This window comes from Juglans microcarpa x Juglans regia, chromosome 7S (genome assembly GCF_004785595.1).
Source record: "Juglans microcarpa x Juglans regia isolate MS1-56 chromosome 7S, Jm3101_v1.0, whole genome shotgun sequence".
NCBI classification, from domain to species: domain Eukaryota; kingdom Viridiplantae; phylum Streptophyta; class Magnoliopsida; order Fagales; family Juglandaceae; genus Juglans; species Juglans microcarpa x Juglans regia.
This window is the reverse complement of record NC_054607.1, coordinates 14,008,774-14,032,915: the sequence shown is the minus strand read 5'-3', so window position 1 is coordinate 14,032,915 and position 24,142 is coordinate 14,008,774. Positions and strand designations below refer to the sequence as shown.

Genomic DNA, 24,142 nt, shown 5'->3' with positions numbered 1-24,142 from the left:
AATCTAGGTTTTTTAAACAAGTTCTCAACGAGTGTAGATTCTCCATCCATTGACTTGATTTTGGCTTGCATAGGTGAGTTTTCAAATTGATTTTAGGTTCAAGGGTTTCAATTCCCACTGGTTCATATCAGTACAATTTCTAAAACTTTTTACGATGCAACCTTGCTTTTCTCGGGACCAATTATGTCACTTGCAACATTTTTGTATTTGAGCTAGGTGATGAGTGTACAAAAGTGCACTCTAAATACCCTATTATTGGACTAAAATGCTAAAATGCGAATAGAAATTGTAGGAATTAATGTGTATTCTTGAATTGAGTTTCTATTTACTTTGGAATACTCCTGAGCTAATTTTTATGTTTAATTTCAGAGTCTATAAAAGTGCAAGTCCAAACCCAGTCAAATTCAAAAGACTTTTAAGTAAGCAAGACATTAGAACAACCTAAGAACTTTTAACGAGTGTAGGATTTTTCAAATAAGGATAATGATGGGGTTTGAAAATAATCCGGATCAAGAGAAAAAGTTAGTTAGAAATTCACTAGAAGACAGCCTGTACATACTTTAGTATTTTGATCATAACTTTCCGTTAAAATATTGGATTGATACGATTCTTAATGCATTGGAAAGCTATCTTAAAGGGCTATAAAGTTTTTTCTAGTAAGAAATTCTAAATTTGAACTCCTGAAATGCGTATGTGGCTGCCAAGATGAGTCATAAAATTTAGGCCATTTTGTATGCAGGAATATGAAAACATTAGGGTTTCTTTCCTACCCTATATAAGTATTTCATTAGCACGAAATTGTGAGTTTTTTGAAGAGGAGGGAGACGGCTCAATACTGATGGATGAAACGATGAAATTAATTTCCATGAAGACTTCTAAAAATTAAATTAAATAAGAAATTGTCAAAAGAGTGACCAAAAACTGAGAAGTCATCCATGAAGACTTATAAAACTTTTTCCACCATGTCTAAGAAGGTGGACATCATGCATCTTTGGAAAGTGGTTGGCTCATTGCAAAGACCAAAAGGCATGCGCCTATATGCAAAAGTGTCGTAAGGACAGGTGAAAGTGGTATTCTCTTAATCCTCGGGTGCAATGGCTATTTGATTGTAACCAGAATATCCATCTAGAAAACAATAATAAGCTTGGGCGGCAAGTCTTTCTAGCATTTGATTAATAAAAGGTAAGGGGAAATGTTCTTTCCGAGTTGCATCATTCAATCTTCGATAGTCTATGCATGCTTACCATCCCGTGATCATCCTCGTTGGTATGAGTTCAATGTTGTCATTCTTGATCATGATTATCCCTCCTTTCTTTGAGAAGACTTGCACTAAACTTACCCATGCACTATTTGAGATTGGATAAATGATCCCTGCATCTAAAAGTTTCAATACCTCTTTATGCACCACTTCTTGCATTGATGGATTCAATCTCCTCTAGAGTTGGACGATTGGTTTAAAATTATCCATTAAAATCTTTTGCATGCAAATTGAAGGACTAATTCCTTTAATATCCGAGATGGTCCAACCCAATGCTATTCTGTGTTCCAGCAAGACTCTCAGCAATTTCTCTTCCTCTACATCACTCAAAGAACTGTTAATAATTATTGGAAAATTAGAGTCCTGGCCTAAGAAAGCGTACCTTAAATTTGATGGAAGCGGTTTGAGTTTAGGCTTGGGTGGTTCCTTACTTGGAGATGTCGGCTGAAATGAGTTGAGCTCTTCCACCTTTGGTTTTATTGAAAGAGGAAAGGATGGTGTGGCCTCCAAATATCTCTCACACTCACTAACTTCTTCATCTAGATGTAGAGTGAGTAAGACATACCTCAAGTGGTATTTTTGGAAATTCAGCTCCATAAGTCTCATCAATCATGACCACGTCTCAGTCGCTTATTTGAAAACAATAATGTACCTCGGAAGGAAATTCCATAGATTTAAATATGTCAAAAGTGACCTGCTCCTCGCCGACCCTCAGAATCAGTTTTTCTTGCTAGACATCAATTAAAGTTCTCCCCGTCGCAAGGAATGGTCAGCCCATTATCAAAGGGATCTCCTCGTCGTCCTCCGTATCGAATACAACGAAGTTGGCCAGGAAGATGAACTTATCAACTTTCACCAGTACATCTTCAATGAGTCCTCTCGGGTATTTAATAGATCTATTCGTCGACTATAGGGAGATGGTGGTCGGCTTTGGCTCTCCAAGACCTAGTTTCCTGAAAACAGAGAGAGGCATTAGATTAATACTTGCCCCCTAAGTCACATAAAGCTATATCAAAATATTTTTTTTTTCAAAGAACAGTGAGTAGTCACCTGTCCAATAGTGACCCTCACCCAAGTTTATTAATAAGCCATCACTTGTGGCAGAGGAATACCGTGGTAACAATCAATGTACTCGGGCTATACAATAAAATGAAAGACTAATTACGCCCCAAGCACTAGACACCAAAACAAATTTAGAAATTACCAAACTAATAAAATACCAAGGTTACAACCTTAAATAAGGAAGTCCCCAAAAATCTATCCGTAATAAGCCTTGAAGAATTCCCCTATCAATGTCAGAATCTGTAAAATACTTATATCGAATATAAGCACCTTCTTTAGCAAGATAATCCGCAACCATATTAGCTTCTCTATGAATATGATGGATGAAACAATTTAATTCTGAAAGCAACTTTTTTATGTCATCCCAATAATCCCACAAATACCATAAGTTACATTTACCAGCCTCAATCCATCTCACAATAACTTCAGAATCTGACTCCACCATTATGTCTCGAATACGCAATTGTTGAGCCAATTTTAATCCATCAAGTAAAGCTCTCCCTTCAGCCACGTTGTTAGAGACCTGCCCATAGTGGGTTGCAAAACCTGCAATTACTCGACCACAATGATCTCTAATAATCCCTCCTCCACCTGCAAAACTAGGATTTCCAAGCGAGCTGCCATCGACATTAAGTTTATACTTACCTCTACACGGCTTAACCCAAGCCCTAACTTTCATATTTTTATTGAAAACTTGGCCAATCGGGCAACCTAACTCTTGTAAAATATTGAGATCGTGCTACTTCAATCTATCAAATTTCTGAGGCAGAGAAAAAATATCTATTAGCATCAGCTTAACCACCACACCACACCTTTCCAATCCGTTTTTTTCCCTTCCATTCTATCATCACACCGCGCTCTCCATAATGCCCATGAGATCGTGATAGGAAAAATTCCACGGCAGCAACCTGCTTGAGAAGACGCCGAGGCACGAAGCCACCAAATATTCATAACAACATGCCAACTTCGGAGATGAGGTAATCGAACACCCACAATACCTGCAAAATAATTACAAATCGAAATAGCCAAGTCACCACTACAAAGAATGTGATCAATAGATTCTTGTTGTGGTAAAGCACAACAATGGCACTTTGATACTAACGAAATGCCCAGCTTAATAAGGACATCATCCACAGGTAACACTTATTTTTGAGCACGCCAACAAAGAAAAGATATTTTCTTGGGGACAAATTTATTCCAAAGCCATTTTCTCCATAAAGAAACCAGCCCTTGAACTCTAATAAGATGCCAAGCAGATTTAGTAGTAAACCTCCCATCCGGATTAGGCTGCCAAATACGCACATCAGAACCACTTGAAATCTAAATCGATGAAGCAGTTATCCTCTCAACCATCTCTTCCAACACCTGCATATGTAATTTAGAAACATCCCAACCTGCATTAGGTGGGATTCCAGCCACCAATAAATCTTCATCTCCAAAAAATCTTCCGAATTCAAATTGGCTCCGTCCCCAAGCCAGTTGTCAAACCAAAAATTACAATCACCATTTCTAAGCAAGATTCTTGAATTATTAAGCACCATTGGCATCACTGACATAATGCCTTTCCAAAAAAGAACCTGTGGAATTAGAAAGGATAGCTGGGTGCTTCTCGCCCACATATTTAGCCAAAAAAAATTTTGCCCAACACGATTTACCATCTAGTAATTTCCAAGCAAACTTCATGAATAATGACATTTGAACATCAACAAGGCACCGAATGCCCAAACCCCTTCCTCAACCGGCAAGCATATATTTTTCCAAGACACCCATTTTCTTTTCTTTTTATCATCAGTCGAGCTCCAGAGAAAATGCTCTTGAGAGTTTTGAACACACCCTTAGGTAAATTCATAACAGATAAAACATGAATTGGCATGCTAGATAAAACATGTTTAAGAAGTGTAATTTTACCCCCAAATGATAGGATGCGACTCTTCCATCGAGCCAGTTTCTTTTGAATCTTCAACAACAAAGGGTCAAATAATTTTATAGTAGTCTGTCCCACATGCAACGGAACACCAAGATAATTACACGACCACTTACCCTCCATAAAACCCGTTATCCTCAATACCTCTAATTTTCAAGCAAGTGGAAATTTAGAGGGGAAACATATTGAGGATTTATCCGGACTAACCAATTGCCCCGACACTGATTGATAATCCTGTACAGTCTTCATAAGCTGTGCTAAAGATCTTTTAACTCCATTTGCAAAAATCAATACATCATTAGCATAAAACAAATGAGAAATCAAGGTACCTCCATTAGCATTAAAAGGCTTGACTTTCTCCTTTTGAAAATCATCATTAATCATCCGAGAAAGAAGCTCCTATGATAAAATGAAAAGATATGGCGAAAGATCCTTGTCTAATACCACGAGAAGGTTTGAAGAAACCTTTCATTGACCCATTAAGCATAACTGAATACGTGGGAGATGAAATACAATTAAAGATTAGATCCCTCCACTGATCCGAAAATCCCAAACGCTTCATAACTTCAATCCAAAACCTCCAATTCACCCTGTCAAACGCCTTTGCCATATCAATTTTAATCATGGTGTTACCACCTCTCACATTCTTGTTCATACTATGAATCATCTCTTGAGCAATAGAAATATTATAAAAAATGCTTCGCCCCTTAATAAAGGCCAATTGCTCTTTAGAAATTAATTTATTCATGAAAGTCACCAAACGATCCACCAGAACCTTGGAAAGAATTTTATAAACAACAGAACATAAACTGATAGGCCAGAATTGTGAAAAATTCCTTGGATCATCCACTTTCGGAATCAAAACAATATTGGTAGCCCCAAAATACGTGGTTAACGGCTTTCCCTCAAAAAATTCAATAGCCAACTTCAATAAGTCTTCATTGATAATATCCCAAGCATGCTGAAAAAAACTTGCTGAAAAACTATTAGGCCCTGGACTACTATCTTAAGGGATCGATGAAAGAGCCTCCTTAATTTCAATCATCTCAGGAACTCTACATAGCAACAGATTACTAGCATCAGAAATAAATGGAGTTAAGAGATTCAAACCAGGATCCACTAGAGAGACAGCCAATGTCGTTAACTACTGTTGGAAGAACTCTACAGCTCCCTCAAGAATCGCTTAACCTGATTCCAGAATGCTACCATCTTCAAGATTCATATGTTCCACTGCTTTAAATTTCTTCTTGCATCTCAAAGACGCATGAAAGAAAGTCGTGCTTTCATCCCCTTCACACATCCATTTGATTCTTGACTTTTGGCACCTCATAATCTCCTCTCTATGCAAATATTGAATATGCTTTTGCTTACATCTCAAGAGTTCAACTTCCATATCCGGTGAATAATTCTATTGAACATTATTTTCTATTTCCAGAAGATCCTCTTCAATTACTTTAAGATCCACTTCCACTCTTTCAAAGACCTCCATATTTCACCTCTTCAATACTTGTTTCAAATTCTTTAGCTGGCCACTGAATTTCACCATCAGACATCCATGAATATCCTGGTTCCAGGAGTCCCGCACCACAGCTAGAAAATCTTCATGATGGCACCACATTCTCTGAAAATGGAAAGGCTTTAGACCAACATTCCTGTCTTGCATCAGATTAGTAACCATTGGACAATGATCCGACGACGTGCGAGGGAGATCCTCCATTCACCCATTAGGGAAATTTGCAAAGAAATCTGTATTCACCAACACTCTATCAAGTCGGGCCCAAATTCTTCCACCCCCTAATCTCCCACTACACCAAGAATACTAATTGCTAGAAAAAGAAATATCAACCAAACCACAAGCTTGAATACAATTATTAAAATCGGCACTACCCCGGGTGGAACGCCAATCGCCACCAATTTTCTCTCCTTTAGACCTTATAATATTAAAATCACCTCCAATAAACCACGGCAGACCACCAACATCAATATCCATAAGATAACTCCAAAGAAGACGCCACTGTTCTTGAAAGCAACTGGCATAAATGAAAGAGGCAAAAACACGAGAATTACCATGAAAGAAACAGCCTGATACAGCTTGAGCCATCACCTAATGCAAATGAAAATCAATTACATATGCCCAGAACAACCAAACTTTACCACCCACTTCCACATTATTACAAAAATAAGGAAGATGTAACTACCGTGCCCAACGAGCACACTTATTGACTGAAAGAAATGGTTCTAACACTACAACAACCGATGGACGAAACTTATTCATAATACGCCACAGCCTTGCCTTCGATGAACAAATCCCTCTAATATTCCAAACAAGAATATTCATCAATTAATAACGCTTATTAGAACGCGTTGTTCGTTCAAGAACAACAATAGGTTTCTTTGTTTTTCCTCCTCGAAATTTCTTTTTCGGGACTGCAATCTCACTATCCAAATCATAACATTTGGCTGCCAACTCTTCAATCTCAATCTTCACTATCATTTTTGGACAATGAATGAACCATCATCGGATGATTTAAGCAACTATTATCCAACGTAAGCTTCCTGTTATCACTGCAGCATAACTCACATTCAAGAGTTTCATCAATCACTTTTAAAGAACGTCTTGGCGAACCACACTCTCCTAACACATCATCAGCAACAACAGTATCGTCCATATCCTCCATTTCCTCAAACTAAGATAATTTAGAACCAGGAGTTAATAAGCAAACCCGAACACCTTCATCACATTTTTCTTCCTCACTAGCCTTATTCAGATGACTCACTAGAATATCCATTGGATTATCATCTAGAATAAATTGATTCTTTGAAAATAAAACACCATTAGGGTCAACAAACAATACCTCCATCTTATCTTGAGAGTCGCCATTGTTTTTATTTCGAATACGTTCCAAAATAACCTCCCTCCTTGCCGTCGATTTTTCCTTCTCTTCCTCTACATTCCCTTGAACTTTCTTTTCTCTTTTTTTCTCACCCACCACTTTCCACACCTTTCTCTCAACCCCCGTTCTTCCCTCTTCCGCTACCACTTTCTTCTTCCCTTTCATGGTATTCTTTTCCTTAGATTTACACTGATTTTCCACATGACCCTGTTTTCGGCACCAATTGCAATATGCTAGAACATGCTCAAAAATAACTTCCTGATAATGACTGGTCTCAATCCCAGGCGGACCAATCCAGAAATGGGATTTCAATGCCACCGAAACATCCATCTCCACACATATTCTAGTCGCCTCCGGTCTCGTAACGGACATGGTTGCATTATCACACTTCAAAAACCGTCTGAAACCATCACCAAAACTTTTTAACAAGGAATATTGAAAATAATTTGGTGGAAGTCCAGGTAACGTGATCCATACAAGGACCAGAGGACTTTGTGACTATTATGCCCCTAGCCACAATAGTCACAAAATCCTCTTCGTTTATCAGCCGAACCAGTATATTATGAGGATTACATAATTGACCAACTACTGGCATGGATTTTATACCCCATCTATTTTTTATAAAACCTCTAATTTGATCAAGAGATGGTCAGCGACGTTGAAATTTTAACACAATCGCAAACCGAAATGGTTTCGCCGATTTAGAGATTTCAGCCGGAGAAAATGTAAAGAACATCTCCCCCTCAACAAATCTAGGTTCACGAACCGGAATCCCCATGACTGGTAAAGGTTGTGGTCTATTACCAACAATATCAGCATATCCTCTCCGTAAACTACCTCCAACCATGTTCTTCAAAGGTTCTTGAACGCCTCCATTTTCCTTCCCATTCGCATTAGACTGAGCCATCACGGTAGACGACGACTCCCTAGGATTCCCCATGCAGGAAACCCTAGGACGATGCAAACCCTAGCAGCTTTATCAAAATATGAATTCCTATAGTGCAAGGGATTGTGAAACTCCTCGGATCTTTCAACTTAGGCAGTAGCTTCTTTTGTAAAATTACACTGCTCTCCTCGATCAGTATCACATCTCATGCTCCTCCAACTTCCGCTTGTTTCATAATATATCCTTCAAAAATTTGGCATATTTAGGCATTTGCTCCAAAGTTTCAATGAGTGGAATATTAATATGCAGTTGCTTAAATATACTCAGAAATTTAGAGAATTGATTATTAATCTTATTTTTTCTTAATCTCTACGGAAAAGAAATTGGGGGATCATAAATTGAAGGAGAATAAGTTTCAGAATTATACTCCCTAGGTTTCTTGGGTTTTGTAACCCCCTTATTCTCTTTAGTCTTCTCAACTTGCTGGTCGGTCGTATCCCGATCTGTTTCTTTCACCTCGTACTCGATTTCCTTCTTCTCAGACTCCACATTTTCGCTAGCTTATGCATCTTGCTATGTATTTACCGTCTTTGGCTGGTCATATATCCACCCACTTCTCAATGTTATGGCTTTGACATGCTCCTTTGGAATGGTCATAGTGTTGCTCGGTAGAGTTCTTGTTGTCCTCTCGGTAAGCATGTTTGAAAGCTGATTGATTTGTGCCTCAAGATTTGATATTGAAGCAGAGTTGTTTTGGTTCACCATATCATTCTTTTGCATGTACTGCATGAACATATCTTTAAGTGTCGGCTTCTTCTCTTGCCGTGAAAACTGTTGAGGTAGTCTAACTGACACTTAGTTATTACTCCACGAAAGTTAGGGTGATTTCTCCATCCAGGATTGAACGTGTTTGAAAAATGATTGTTTTGACATTGAAAATTGGACACGTAATGGGTTTGTTCATAACTCGGTTGGGCAAAAGGATCCCCCACTTGGCAATCTACACTTGAATGATTTCCTGTGCAATGATTACAAAAAAAATTAGTTTGAATAGCATTAACCCCCAGTTGCAATGTTTGGATAGATTTGCCAACTGGGCTGCAATTGTAGACATAGAGTCAAGCTCAATGATGCTGGCTGCCTTCTTTGGCACTGCTCTCTCTGAGGCCTACTGATAGTTGTTAGATGCCAACTCTTCCAGAACTTCATATGCGGCTTCAGGGGTCTTACTCATTAACGCTCCTCTCGCGGCTGCATCAACCATAGATCGATTTGGGGGTACCAAACCATTGTAAAATGTCTGTGCTTGAAGCCAGGCTGGGAGGTCATGATGTGGACAGTTGTGCAATACATCATTGTATCTCTCCCATGCCTCATATAATAATTCACCCTCAAATTGGGTGAAAGTAGTGATATCATTCCTTAACTTCGTTGTCTTGGCCGGTGGGAAATATTTTGCTAAGAATTTTTATGCCAACTGCTCCTAGGTGGTGATGATGCCAGGCGGCAAAGAGTTCAACCAAGCTTTTATTTTTTCTCTAAGTGAAAAAGAAAATAGTCTCAATCGTATTGCATAAAAATAGTCTCCGTTGTATTTAAAAGTATCACAAATTTTTAGGAAATTTGCAATATGGACATTAGGATCCTCTTGTGACAGCCTCCAAAACTGGACAGTTTGTTGAATCATTTGAATGATGGCTGGCTTGATCTCAAGGTTATTGGCTTGTATAGCTGGCCGCCTTATACTAGATTTCACCCCATTGACAGAGGGCATCGCATAGTCACTTCACGCCATGTGCTCCTGATCGGCCATATTAACTTTGGAGGCGACAACCTCTTTCTTCTTCTCTTTATTAATCCGACGTAAGGTTCTTTCAATCTCGGGATCGAAAAGTGTATGCTCTAATGATTTAGATTCACGCATGCACTTCTGATTCCTGAAAAGAAAAATCAAAGTGAGATCTAAATTAAACAAATCAAATAAAATCCAAAGTTGTAAAAATCTAGCTAGTATCAATATCAATAGCTATTCCCTGCAACGGCGCCAAAAACTTATGCTAAAATTAAATCTGCAAGTGCAAAGAATTATAACAAGTAATAAAGTGTTTTAAAGAAAATAGATATCGAACCCACATGGAATAATTATGCTATTGAGTATTGAAATTAACTAAACTAATTACAATTTGTAAAACTGAAATTTGAAGAATGGATTATTTAAATTAAACTGAAGACAAAAGCAGTAAAATTAAGATTCTTAAAGATAATAAAAATAGATCTAGAGCATTTGATTTCACCTAGCAAATACCACACAATTTATTCTTCCTTGTCATGGAATTCCAATCATCCCATGTTGATGCTAAAAATCCCTTAATTATTCAATATTTTCTCTCGAACAATACCAAAAATATCTCCAACAAATAACTTCATATCTCTATGTAAATTTAACTAATTGGAGACTCATTAAATTCTTTAGTTTTTCTTGAAAATCACACTAATCGTGGTAAAGTATCTCTGCTATCACTCAACTAATGGTGCTTAATCCTAGAGTTCACTGCTAGGCTACATCAAAGCTCTAGAAAACAAAATTAGTTCATAATGAAATTAAAAAGAAGAACAATAAAACTAATGTTCTTCATTGGAGTTAGTTGATGAAGCATGTGGTTCTCGCCTCTACTCCCCCAGATCTGCCTCCTTGAAAGAAACGTAAAATAATAAACTCTGGGATTTTTCTTCTTTAAAACTCAGACTCTAAAAACTCAAAAACTCCATATTCATCTCACAAGACGAGATTAAATTGATGTCAAAACTCAAATCTGGAAATAAGATTAATGCGACTACAATCTAGCCTGAAAATCTGGAAAATAGTTACTAAAGATGAATGCAAACATAAAAGGAATTATTCCAAGAATATTGAGATTATCTAAAATGAAAGATTCAGTGATATGTGGCTTGAATTGGGAGTTCAGGAGAATTTGGTCGCCAATAGATTGATTAAGGAACTCGGATTTGGTGGTCAGTAGTAGATTGATCCTTGTCGGGAGGAATTATCCCACCAGGTAGATGTCGTGTACGCTGAATATAACTGGTGTCTTCGCCTACTGAGCAGTAAAGCTGCTCGCCTTTTGTCCCATGATGGACTTCAAGATGTTATTTAGGTTGGTCTTTTAAGTTGGTTGTTTAGATTAGTCACCCAATCAAACCACCTAGAGCCTTGTCATAAAGTCTTCGTGCCTTCTGGTCGCGAATCTCCTCGCCTACCGAGAGGTAAGTCTTCTCGCATTTCGGTGAGAGAAATCTCTTTGTTGCCCATGGGACAAGGCTCATCGGCTCTCTTCAGATCTTCTTTTGTACCAAAATGCTCTCATTTTGCACTAAATCTTCTCATTCCTTCAAATCCAAGAAAATAAAATCAAATATATAGAAATAAAATAAAATCAATAGTATTGAAAGGAAAATGACACTTTTCACAAATAAAAGAGTGATAAAAATCACAAAAAAATAACACTTATCAGCTACGAACAAAGCCCTACTAGGGAGATTAAAGAAAAAACTCACGAACAAAAAAGGATAATGGGCGGAAGAGCTTCCTAGGGTCCTATGGGCAAACAAAACTATATTGAAGACCCCAACTGGATAAACCTTGTTCGCTCTAGCATATGGGAGTGATGCAGTGTCCCCAGTAGAGGTTGGGCTACCCACCTATTGCACTCGCCACTTCAACCTCCAACAGAACGACAAGGCACTATAAGAGCACCTCGATCTCTTGGATGAAGAAAGGGAAGAAGTAGAGGGCCAAACATTCTTGAACAAAAGAAAGATGGAATGTAATTTCAATAAAAGGGTTAGGCCCAGGACCTTTAAGACAGGCGACCAAGTATTGTAAGAAACCAGGGTCATGACGAATGATGATGGAAATCTTGGTCCCGGTTGGGAAGGGCCCTACGTCGTAACTGCCAGCCAGCAGCCAAGATCATACCACCTGAAGGACGACCAAGGGAAGGAACTGCTGCATCCCTGGAATGTGGAGCATCTGAAGAAATTTTTCCCTTCATTATGTATTTTTGGCAATGAAGAATAATGAATAAAGGCGATTATTTTCCTTCTTCCAGGTGTGTTCAAAAGCACCAAAGGGCGCGGAGGTCACATGACCTTGCGACCCCCACAAACACCAATGACGAGTCCAAAGACTCGCAGTGAAGCAAAGGGCACGGAGGTCACATGACCCCATGACCCTCCAAACACCAATGACGAGTCCAAAGACTAACGGTGAACCAAAAGGCATGGAGGTCAACCCTACTCCTTCCAAACAACAATGAAGACTCCAAAAACTCAAGGTAAACCAAAGGGCGTGGAGATCAAACAACCCTGCAATCCTCCAAATACCAATGACAAGTCCAAAGACTTGCAGCGAATCAAACAGCACGAACATTATACGACTCTGCGACCCTCCAAACACCATATGTGAGCACAAATGCTAGTGGTGAGTCAAAGGAAAGAAGGTCACACAACCCCACGACCCCCCAAACACCAATGACGAGTCCAAAGGCTCATTGTGAATCAAAGGGCTCGAAGCTCAAAAGACCCCGCGACCCACCAAACACCAAATGCGATAGCAAATGCTCATGGTGAGCCAATGGGCGTGGAGGTCAGACGACCCCATGACCCTCCAAACACCAATGACGAGTCCAAAGACTCGCGGTGAACCAAAGTGCATGAAGGTCAGATGACCATCCAAACATCAATGACGAGTCCAAAGACTCGTGGTGAACCAAAGGGTGAGGAGGTCAGATGTCCCCACAACCCACCAAACACCAACTGATGCATACCAAGATGGACCAAGTCTTAAAGATCCTTTGCAAGTTTCAGATGAGGCAATCACAAGATCGAGAGCTAAGAAGTGCAACGAAGCAATGCAAGGATTGGTGCAATCCACTTAGGACGAGTCTAGCAAGAGCCGAATATTCAAGATGGGCTTGAGAGAAGGAGATCTAGTGATCATCCACGTGATACAAGCTATGGACGAGTGCAACGTAAATTAGGGCCTATTATTATGTTTATGTGATTGAAGGCCTTGGACTTGTTTATTTCATTAAAGGGGCTTATTTTATTAGTTACAGGAAATAGTCTAGAATAATTGGGCTTGAGGATGCTTGGCCCACATATGTTTTACTTTGTTGAACTAGGGTTTCAAGAAGTTACTGTAGCTGAGTTACTATAGCCGCGTTACTGTAGCTGCAACACTATTCATTCATGGGTAGTTTTGGAAGAAAGGGCTTTATTTTGGTTAGGGTTTTAATTAGATTTTGGTTTAAATACTCCTTATAACCTCATTTTAATTAGTTTTTGAAATATTGAATTTTCATTTTGAGTTGAGTTTACTCCTCCTGTTCTTGATTGGACTTTTGAACTTATCAAAAGTAAATAGCAACCTTTGTGGCATTCCTCCTTGTAATCTAGGTTCTTGAGATAGGTTAGTCAACAGGTTTAGATTTTAATATAATCTAGATTCTTGAAACGAGTTTTCAACGTGTCTAGATTCTCCATCCATTGACTTGATTTTTGGCTTTCTTGAGTGAGTTTTCAAATTGATTGTAGGTTCAAGAGATTTCATTCCCATGGGGATCAATAAAGACAGGAAGCGCACATTGGTCAACAAGCTCAAGACAAGCAACAAAAAGCCAAACAGAAGCAAAAGCATCAAACTAACAGAACATATCACAACAAAAATCTATAGATGAGTCCATGTTATACAGAGATCTACAAATGTCCATACATTGTTCAACAAAAAAAAAAGTATACATGTTACAACAAGATCCTAAGAGGGAGGAGCAGTAGAGTCTGAGGTCGTAGATGTTGTAGCAAATAAGGCGTCGGGCATGGCGTTATGCCCCAGTGTGTCATCGAACTAGCGAGAAATAAGGTCAGGCTTGAATGCCTCAAAACTTAGTTTCCTGAGCTTAGCATGAGGGTTCACCAATAAGAAAGACCTAAGCTGCACCACGCCAGCCTCCCAGTTGTAACCGAAGGCATGGTCACATACAGACCTATCTGTCATGAGCTGAGGGGACAAACGAACAAGTTGCTCCTGCAAGGTGGCCAGCGCCAATTCCAACTCCAACACCTGTTGGTTCCGCTTCTTGACCTTCACATTGAGATGTAGCAAAGCGTCATTCAGTTTCTTCTGATTCTTTTCTACCCACTTCAGGTCTTTCTTCCTTATGATATGACTTTGGGAAAGCTCCTCCAAAGCCCCTTGTGCTTTGTAAAGCTCAAGTCCAACACCTCGTCGACCATCTTTGGTAGCCAGCACAGTTTCTCCCAAAGATTGGACAACTGGGCCCGAGTAGAATCTGTCTCTGCCTTCAGCAATGCCAGCTCAAAATTGTTTTGGACATTAACCTCACGCACCTGCATAAGCTCACTTTTAAGGCTAAACACCTCCTCACGAAGAACGTCCATGCCGCCCTCCAGTGAATGGGCGTAATTGTCAACTTGCTCGAGGCAAACCCAACCCTCTCAGACTTCCATCTCTCAGATTCCTTTTTCGCCTAGAAGGTGAACATATGCCTCGACTGAGCTTCTTTTTCCAAGTCAGACCAATTAGCGACGATCCACACCCTATAGCAAGCAAACATTTGAACGTTTAAGAAAATAGAGAGAGAGAGAGAGAGAGAGAGAGAGAGGAAAAAAGGAGAAAAGAGAAGAATAAACTATACAAAACAAAGAAAATCCCTCAGCCGACCAACCATGTCCGCAACAGATTCACTTCTATTGGGGCGGGAGTGCCTTGCGAACCTTTCCCCTTGAGCCCTTGGTGTTAAGTCCTAACAAGACCCAAGAGAGTAAGGACATAGAGCAGCAAAGCCAGTAGAGATCCCACTCCCAGAAGCATGCCCAACTTCCTCGATGGAGAGAATAGGCTCCGCTGTGACAGAATCAGGTAGAATGGATTCCTCCTCGCCTCAATCACCCTCTAAGGAAATGCCCTCCTCACAAAGGGAAGATCTCCCATCACCCTCTAAGGAGGTGTCAAAAGGAGAAGGGATGGAAACTTGCTCCCTGGCGGAGCTTCACCACCAGAGGCAATGGTTGGAAGAGAGCTCAGAGTAGTTTCTCCCCCACCATGATCCTTATTTGATATGAACCCGTGGGAATGAATTCCCTTGAACCCACAATCAATTTGAAAACACCCCAAGAAAGCCAAAAAATCAAGTCAAGGATGGAGAATCTAGACCCGATGAGAACCCGTTTCAAGAACCTAGATTATATTAAAATCTAGACCCGATGAAGAACCCGTCTCAAGAACCCAGATTACAAAGGAGGAACGCCACAAAGGTTGTGATTTACCTTTGATAAGTTCAAGAGTTCAATCAAGAACAAGAGGAGAAAACTCAACTCACAAATAAAATTCAATATTGTCTAATCTCTCAAATGAGGCTACAAAGAGTTTTTAAACCCAAACCTAATCAAAACCCTAGCCAAAATAAAGCCCCTTTTTCCCAAAATTACCCTTGATGAACAGTACGGCTACAGTACCCGCGGCTACAGTAACCCCAACAATAAATTGATGAAACCCTAGTTCCTAAAATGTAACTTCCCAAATAAGCCCTTGGCCAAAATACAAGGCCTTCCCAAAAACATAGTTCATAAGAAATAAGACATGTGAGCCAAGCATTTTCAATCCCACTTATTCTAAACCAGTAAAATAAATCATTTAACCAAATTAGAAGCCTCCAATAACAATAGGCCGTATCTCTAAATCATGTCTTCCTCAGCATGAATAAAGTGGATCAAAGCTGGTTCTTCTTCTTTAAGACCCATCTTCAGTGTTGGGCTCTTGCTGGCTTCATCCCAAGTGGATTGCACCAATCCTTGCATTGCTTCCTTGATCTTCTTGGCCCTTGATCTTGTAATTGGCCCATCTGGAACTTGCAAAGGATCTTTAAGAGTAGGCCCACCTTGGTTCCTATCATTCCCCCTCTCCTCAAAAGGATTCGACCTCGAATCTTCACCTACATCAAAAGGAGAAAGATCAGAAACATTGAAAGTTGCAGAAACTTTATACTCACCTGGAAGATCCACTTTATATGCATTGTCATTAATTTTCTCAAGAATTTGGAAAGGTCCATCTCCTCGAGGATGTAACTTAGTCCTTCTATGGGCTGGGAATCTTTCTTTGCGCATGTGAACCCAAACCCAATCTCCTGGTTCAAAGATGACACGCCTTCGTCCTTTATTGGCTTGGGACGCAACCCTTTCATTCTTTTGGGCAATTTGAAGCCGTACCCTCTCATGAAGTGACTTCACTAACTCCGCCTTCTTTTGTCCATCCAAACTACTCCTGTCATCAACAGGTAAAGGCATCAAATCCAAAGGAGTAAGTGGATTAAATCCATAAACAATTTCGAAAGGAGAGTATGAAGTAGTAGTATGCATCGTCCTATTATATGCAAACTCTATAAATGGCAAACAATCCTCCCAAGTTTTTAAATTCTTATGAACAACAGTGCGTAAAAGTTGAGTTAAAGTCCTATTATCTACTTCAGTCTGACCATCAGTCTGCGGATGACAAGTAGTGGAAAATAAGAGCTTAGTACCCAATTTCTCCCACAACACCTTCCAAAAGTAGCTAAGGAATTTAACATCCCTATCAGAAACAATACTCTTAGGTACACCATGGAGTCGCACTATCTCCCGGAAAAACAAGTCAGCTATGTTGGTTGCATCATCTGTTTTATGGCATGGAATGAAATGTGCCATCTTACTGAATCTATCCACAACCACAAAAATAGAATCTCTACCCCTTTTGGTCCTAGGCAGCCCCAAAACAAAGTCCATAGATATGTCTACCCATGGCTCACTAGGAACGGGTAAGGGTGTATACAACCCATGTGGCAAAACCTTAGATTTGGCCTTTCTACATGTAATGCACCTTCCACAAATACGGTTAACATCTCTCTTCATCTTAGGCCAAAAGAAATGTTCATGCAAAATGTCTAAAGTTTTCTTGACACCAAAGTGTCCCATTAATCCCCCACCATGTGCCTCACGCACCAATAACTCACGCATAGAACAATTTGGCAGACAAAGTTTGCTTTCTTTAAACAAATAACCATCATGCTTGTAAAACTTACCAAATGTCGCCTTATCACATGCCACATACACATTAGAAAAATCAGCGTCATCGGCATACATGTCTTTCACATATTCAAACCCAAGCATTTTAGCACTCATAGAAGTAAGAAGTACATACCTCCGGGATAGAGCATCAGCAACAATGTTCTCCTTACCTTGCTTGTAACGGATGACATAGGGAAATGTCTCAATGTATTCCATCCATCTAGCATGCCTTTTATTCAACTCACCTTGACCCTTGAGATGCTTCAATGATTCATGATCGGTGTGGATCACAAATTCCCTTGGCCATAGGTAGTGCTGCCAAGTCTCTAATGCACGAACAAGAGCGTAAAGCTCTTTGTCATAAGTAGGGTAGTTCAGGGATGCCCCACTTAACTTTTCACTGAAGAAGGCTATGGGACGCCTATCTTGCATCAAAACGGCTCCAATCCCAATTCCTGAGGCATCACATTCAATCTCAAAAGCTTTGTTAAAATCAGGTAATGCTAACACAGGTGCAGAGCACAACCTTTCTTTAATAGTGGCAAAAGCATTCTCTTGATTAGCCCCCCAATGAAACCCAACATTCTTTTTAATTACCTCAGTGAGTGGTGCAGTAATGGTGCTGAAGTCTTTAACAAAACGCCGATAAAAGCTTGCTAAGCCATGAAAGCTTCTTACCTCAGTGATGCTTTTTGGCGTTGGCCACTCCTTGATGGCCTTGACTTTCTCTTCATCCACCTCAATACCCTTCGTACTAACAACATAACCAAGAAAAACAACTTTTTCCATGCAAAAGGCACATTTCTTGAAATTAGCATACAACTTTTCACATCTCAACACATCAAACACATATCTCAAATGGTCAATATGTTCATTTAAGTTCTTGCTGTACACTAAGATATCATCAAAGTACACAACCACAAACTTGCCTATGAATGCACGTAGGACATGGTTCATTAATCTCATGAAAGTACTGGGCGCATTTGTAAGTCCAAATGGCATAACCAACCATTCATAAAGCCCATATTTAGTCTTAAAAGCAGTTTTCCATTCATCACCCTCTTTCATTCTAATTTGATGGTACCCACTTTTAAGATCAATTTTACTGAAAATACATGAGCCATGCAATTCATCAAGCATATCATCCAATCTAGGAATGGGATGGCGATACTTTACCGTGATATTGTTAACCGCCCTGCAATCAATGCACATCCTCCACGTCCCATCCTTCTTTGGCACCAGTAGCACTGGTACAGCACAGGGGCTCATGCTCTCCCTCACGTACCCCCTGCTCATCAAATCCTCAACTTGCCTCTGAAGCTCCTTTGTCTCCTCTGGATTACTCCTATAGGCTGGTCGGTTTGGAATAGCAGCCCCGGGCACAAAATCAATCTGGTGCTCAATGCCTCTAATGGGTGGCAACTCATTTGACATCTCATCCGGGAATACATCCTCAAACTCCTGCAACAAAGAAACAGCCAAACTAGGAAGAAACTGGTTAGTTTCATCAAGAGTAAGATAAGACTCTTTATAGACAAGAAAAATCATAGGGTGATCTGCGAAGAAAGCCCTCTTAACCTCACTCTCTCTTGCATAGAAACTCACTTTTGCCTTTCCTTTTCTCTCAGAAGACTCTCTTTCTTTTTTCTCTAGTGGCTCTACTCTTTTTTCTTTACTCTCAGCCACCTCTCTACTTTCTTTTTCACTCTTTCTTTTATGCTCTTTTTCACTCTCACTCTTTCTTTTTTGCTCAATCTCTTTTTCACTCTTCCTTTTTTGATCACTCTCATTTTCACTCTTTCTCTTCTGATCACTCTCATTTTCACTTTTTCTTTTTTGAGCAACCTCACTTTTCAATTTCAATTGGTCCTCATAGACCTGGCTTGGAGTTAAAGGAGCAAGCTTAATTGTTTTGCCCTCCTTTTCAAAGCTGTACATGTTCTTGAACCCATCATGTGTCACCCTCCTATCATACTGCCATGGCCTCCCCAACAAAATATGGCCCGCATGCATAGGCACAACATCACAAAGCACCTCATCCTGATACTTCCCAATAGAAAAAGTAACTAACACTTGTTTATCCACCCTAAACTCTCCACAATCATTCAACCACTGCAATTTGTATGGTCTAGAGTGTTTTAAGGTTGGTAAATTCAATTTCTCAACCAAAGTAGTGCTAGCCACATTAGTACAACTCCCTCCATCAATGATCATACTACATACCTTATTGTTGACATGGCATCTAGTATGGAAAATGTTCTCTCTCTGTTGCTCTGCATCATCCACCTTAATGTGTGCATTAAGAGCACGCCTGGCAACAAGAGACTCACCTGTCACAGGGTATACCACTCCATCATCATCACTAGCATCATCCAACTCGGGCACCTCATCACTATCATCCTCACTCTCAGTCATCACCTCTTCATTGTCACGCATAATCATCACCCTCCTATTTGGACATTGAGAAGCAATGTGCCCTGAACCCAAACACTTAAAACATTTGATATCTCTATTCCGTGAAGGTTGGGATTCTACCTTGGGTTTGTTGCTAGTTCCCTCATCTTTTCCCTTAGGTGGTTCGGTCTTTCTCTTTGCTTCACCTGGATCATTCCTATCCCATTTTGATTTCCAAGTAGTGCTAGAAACCGAAGTGTACCTTGCTGTCCCTTTTCTCTTTAATTGTCTCTCCACCTTCATAGCCATGTGCACCATGTCCTCTATCTCCACATAATGTTGTAATTCAATTACATTGGCTATGTCCCTATTTAACCCACTCAAAAATCTAGCCATGGTGGCCTCTCGGTCCTCCTCTACATTAGCCCGAATCATCGCCACCTCCATCTCCTTATGGTAATCCTCTACACTCCTAGACCCCTGTGTAAGATTTTGTAATTTCTGGTAAAGGTCTCTATAGTAATGGCTAGGAACAAATCTCCGCCTCATGAGAGCTTTCAACTCTCCCCATGTCTCTATAGGCCTCTCATAATTCCTCCTCCTATTGGTCACTAATTGATCCCACCAAATAATAGCATAATCAGTGAATTCAATTACCGCCAACTTCACTTTCTTCTCCTCAGAGTAATTATGGCAATCAAACACCAACTCTATTTTTTTCTCCCACTCTAGATAAACCTCAGGGTCAGTTCTACCTTGGAAAGGTGGTATTTTCATTTTGATGCTACCAAGGTCTCCATCTACACCATCCCGACCCCTTAGATTCCCCTCAAATCCTCTTTCATGCCTAACTCTTCTGTTTCTACCCGACCCAACGTCAGATGCTAAGTCTTCCTCATCCTCACCATCTCCTTCATTCTCATACTGATTTTCAACTCTATGCTCACGTCGCCTCCTGTCCCTCCCACCTTGTAGATTTCTAATCGCTGCTTCTTGATGATCCATCCAATCCCTCACTTCACCCAACACCAAGTTCAACCGCTCAAACTGTTGTTGCATGGCTTGCAACACAAAGGATGAGTTATCTGCTCTCCCCCTTGGTGATGCGCTACTCCGATGAGACATTATCAGGCACTACACAAAAGAATGTTAGTGGGAAAAAAAAAATAAACCTCACACACTCCCTCACGTGTTTACACTCGAATAATGACACTCCACTCGTGTTTCACTCTTAATTGGCTTTTTTCAATAATAATCTCACACTCTCTTGCCTTTTACCTCAAGAGTTTTCCCACTCCAGTTCTTTAAGAACTAATTGACTCAATCAAGACAAAGCAACTTTGTTTTATCCCAACTAGTAATTAGGTCCAAGAAACACGGAAGGAATGAAAAAAAATGGCACGTGAATCAAGAAAATTATACGAATGTAGCAGTTAACAATAAGACAAGATACCAACTAGAATCACCCCCTTTGATGATAAGGCTCAAGAAAAAAATCCTCGAATTTTTTTTTTTTTTTCCTTTCTTTTCTTTTCTTTTCTTTTCTTTTCTTTTCTTTTCTTTTCCTTTCACCAACTGATTTGATCACAAACAAGAATAAGCAGTTGAGAAAACCCTAACAATAACTCAGAAACCCTTGGGCAAGTGATATACGGCAGCCCCTAGAACAAGAGATTTCAGCCAACACAAACCCTAGAACAATGATTTTCAGCAACCCTAACAATAGTGAAGAAGTCTGCTAACCACCACTATTTTTTTTTTTTTTTTTGTAATCAATCCTAGAACAATGAAGCCCTAGAATTAAATATGCAAGAAATAAAAGATAGAATAAGACCTGATTGGAAACCTTGCTCTGATACCAAATGATATGAACCCGTGGGAATGAATTCCCTTGAACCCACAATCAATTTGAAAACACCCCAAGAAAGCCAAAAAATCAAGTCAATGATGGAGAATCTAGACCCGATGAGAACCCGTTTCAAGAACCTAGATTATATTAAAATCTAGACCCGATGAAGAACCCGTCTCAAGAACCCAGATTACAAAGGAGGAACGCCACAAAGGTTGTGATTTACCTTTGATAAGTTCAAGAGTTCAATCAAGAACAAGAGGAGAAAACTCAACTCACAAATAAAATTCAATATTGTCTAATCTCTCAAATGAGGCTACAAAGAGTTTTTAAACCCAAACCTAATCAAAACCCTAGCCAAAATAAAGCCCCTTTTTCCCAAAATTACCCTTGATGAACAGTACGGCTACAGTACCCGCGGCTACAGTAACCCCAACAATAAATTGATGAAACCCTAGTTCCTAAAATGTAACTTTCCAAATAAGCCCTTGGCCAAAATACAAGGCCTTCCCAAAAACATAGTTCATAAGAAATAAGACATGTGAGCCAAGCATTTTCAATCCCACTTATTCTAAACTAGTAAAATAAATCATTTAACCAAATTAGAAGCCTCCAATAACAATAGGCCGTATCTCTAAATCATGTCTTCCTCAGCATGAATAAAGTGGATCAAAGCTGGTTCTTCTTCTTTAAGACCCATCTTCAGTGTTGGGCTCTTGCTGGCTTCATCCCAAGTGGATTGCACCAATCCTTGCATTGCTTCCTTGATCTTCTTGGCCCTTGATCTTGTAATTGGCCCATCTGGAACTTGCAAAGGATCTTTAAGAGTAGGCCCACCTTGGTTCCTATCATTATTGGGGCTAGGGGCGGCTAGATCACCTTGATCTTGATCCTGACGCTAATCCTTGTCGATCATTGGCGAGTTAAACTCCCAAAGGGTATCGAGGTGGAAAGGTGTAATGAGAAGGCAGCGTAGATATCTGTTTCCTCCTCTCCTCTACCCTTCGTCAAGTTAGCTGTAGCGATTGTGGGAAGCTTGAAGGAAGGCAAGTTGGCCAAGCCAAACTCCTGAGAAGGGAGATCGAAATCGAGGCGGTGGCTAGGTCAATAAATGCCTGACCCATCAAATCGTCAAGATTTTCAAGGTTGTTGGGAAATCATGGTAGATCTTCATTGACGGCTCTTCTTGCCATACTTGAGGGGGATAGGGATCCATATAATCAACGAATGAGGAGGAGAGTACCCTTTCATGGCAAAACTCTTGTTCAAAATGACCAATAACGAAGCTGAGTACGAGGCACCGATAGCAGGACTTTCAATTGCGAAGGCGCTGGGGGCTATTGAGGTTGAAATAAAGGCGGGTTCCCAAGTGGTTGTCAACCAAGTAGTGGGAGCATATACTGCCAAAGGTGAAAAGTTGAACAAAGTCTAGGAGAGTCGCGACCGATTCTCATACTTCAATATTATGCAAATACCCAGAGGAAGCATTGTTGTAGCAAACAAACTAGCAAGAGCAGCCTCAAGAATGGATGAAAGTTAATGGAGTGGACCTCAGAGAACCCGATTGGGCCAGAGAGATAGAGAACTACCTAGATACAAGTGAACTCCCAATCAACTAATAAAGGGCAAGGAAAGTCAGAAGGAGGGTGGCACAGTTCACTAAGGTGGACAATGTACTCTACAGGTAGGGCTTTGCCACCTCACTATTAAGATGCATCTCGCCCGAGGAAGCCCAATATATCCTAGCGAAAATACACAAAGGACAGTGCGGGAATCACTCTAGAGGAAAAGCCTTAGCCAGAAAGGTCACAAAGGTAGGATACTACTAGACTAAGTATTTGCACCGGTGACACATTGCCCCCATAAGTGCTAACCTTCATTACCACCCCATGGCCGTTAGCCCAGTGGGGAATCGACCTCATAGGGCCCTTCCCACCAGGGAAGGGAGGAGTGAATTTCATAATCGTCACCATGGATTACATCCCAAAATGGCTGAGGCAAAGGCCCTAACGACCATCACAGCGAGAGGCATCACTAGAATTCTATGGAAAAACATCATCTGCATATTCAAGATCCCCCAAAGCATCATCATGGACAATGGGAAGTAGTTTGACTTGGAGCACTATTGGGAGTGGTGTGCAGAGCAAAGGATTCAGGTCAAGTACTCATCCCTGAAACCCCCTCAAGCTAATGGACAGGCAAAGGCTACGAACAAAGCCCTACTAAGGATAATAAAGAAAAAGCTCATGAACAAAAAAGGATAGTGGGTGGAAGAGCTTCCCGGGGTACTATGGGCAAACAGACTATAGTGAAGATCCCAACTAGAGAAACCCTGTTCGCTCTGGCGTATGGGTGTGAGGCAGTGTCCCTAGTAAAGGTTGGGCTACCCACCTATTGCACTCGCCACTTCAACCTCCAACAAAACGACAAGGCACTATAAGAGCACCTCGATCTCTTGGATGAAGAAAGGGAAGAAGTAGAGGTCCAGACAATCTTGAACAAAAGAAAGATGGAACATTATTTCAATAAAAGGATCAGGCCTAGGACCTTTAAGGCAAGCGACCTAATATTGTAAGAAACTGGGGTCTTGATGAAAGATGAGGGAAAGCTTGGCCTTCGTTGGGAAGGACCCTACGTCGTAACTGCCAACTGCAGCCGGGATCATACTGCTCGAAGGACGGCCAAGGGAAGGAACTGTTGCATCCCTGGAATGTGGAGCATCTAAAGAAATTTTTCCTTGATTATGTATTCTTGG

General features: G+C 40.3%; 1 protein-coding gene and 1 non-coding gene across 2 annotated transcripts; one reads left to right on the top strand and one right to left on the bottom strand.

Moving 5' to 3' along the window:
• The first annotated feature begins 9,346 nt into the window (after nucleotides 1–9,346).
• LOC121241752 lies at nucleotides 9,347–9,453 on the top strand. The gene has a single exon (XR_005935780.1). It is a non-coding gene; the product is annotated as a small nucleolar RNA R71 (small nucleolar RNA).
• Nucleotides 9,454–13,929: 4,476 nt separating this feature from the next.
• On the bottom strand, nucleotides 13,930–20,324 carry LOC121240847 (the record flags this gene model as incomplete). Its single annotated transcript, XM_041138373.1, has 8 exons — nucleotides 13,930–14,384; nucleotides 14,532–14,642; nucleotides 14,767–14,848; nucleotides 15,999–16,030; nucleotides 16,094–16,443; nucleotides 16,804–18,374; nucleotides 18,453–18,793; nucleotides 18,995–20,324. Coding segments are annotated over 8 exons (4,272 nt in total), but the record flags the coding sequence as incomplete, so codon positions are not given.
• Between the last annotated feature and the right edge of the window lie 3,818 nt (nucleotides 20,325–24,142).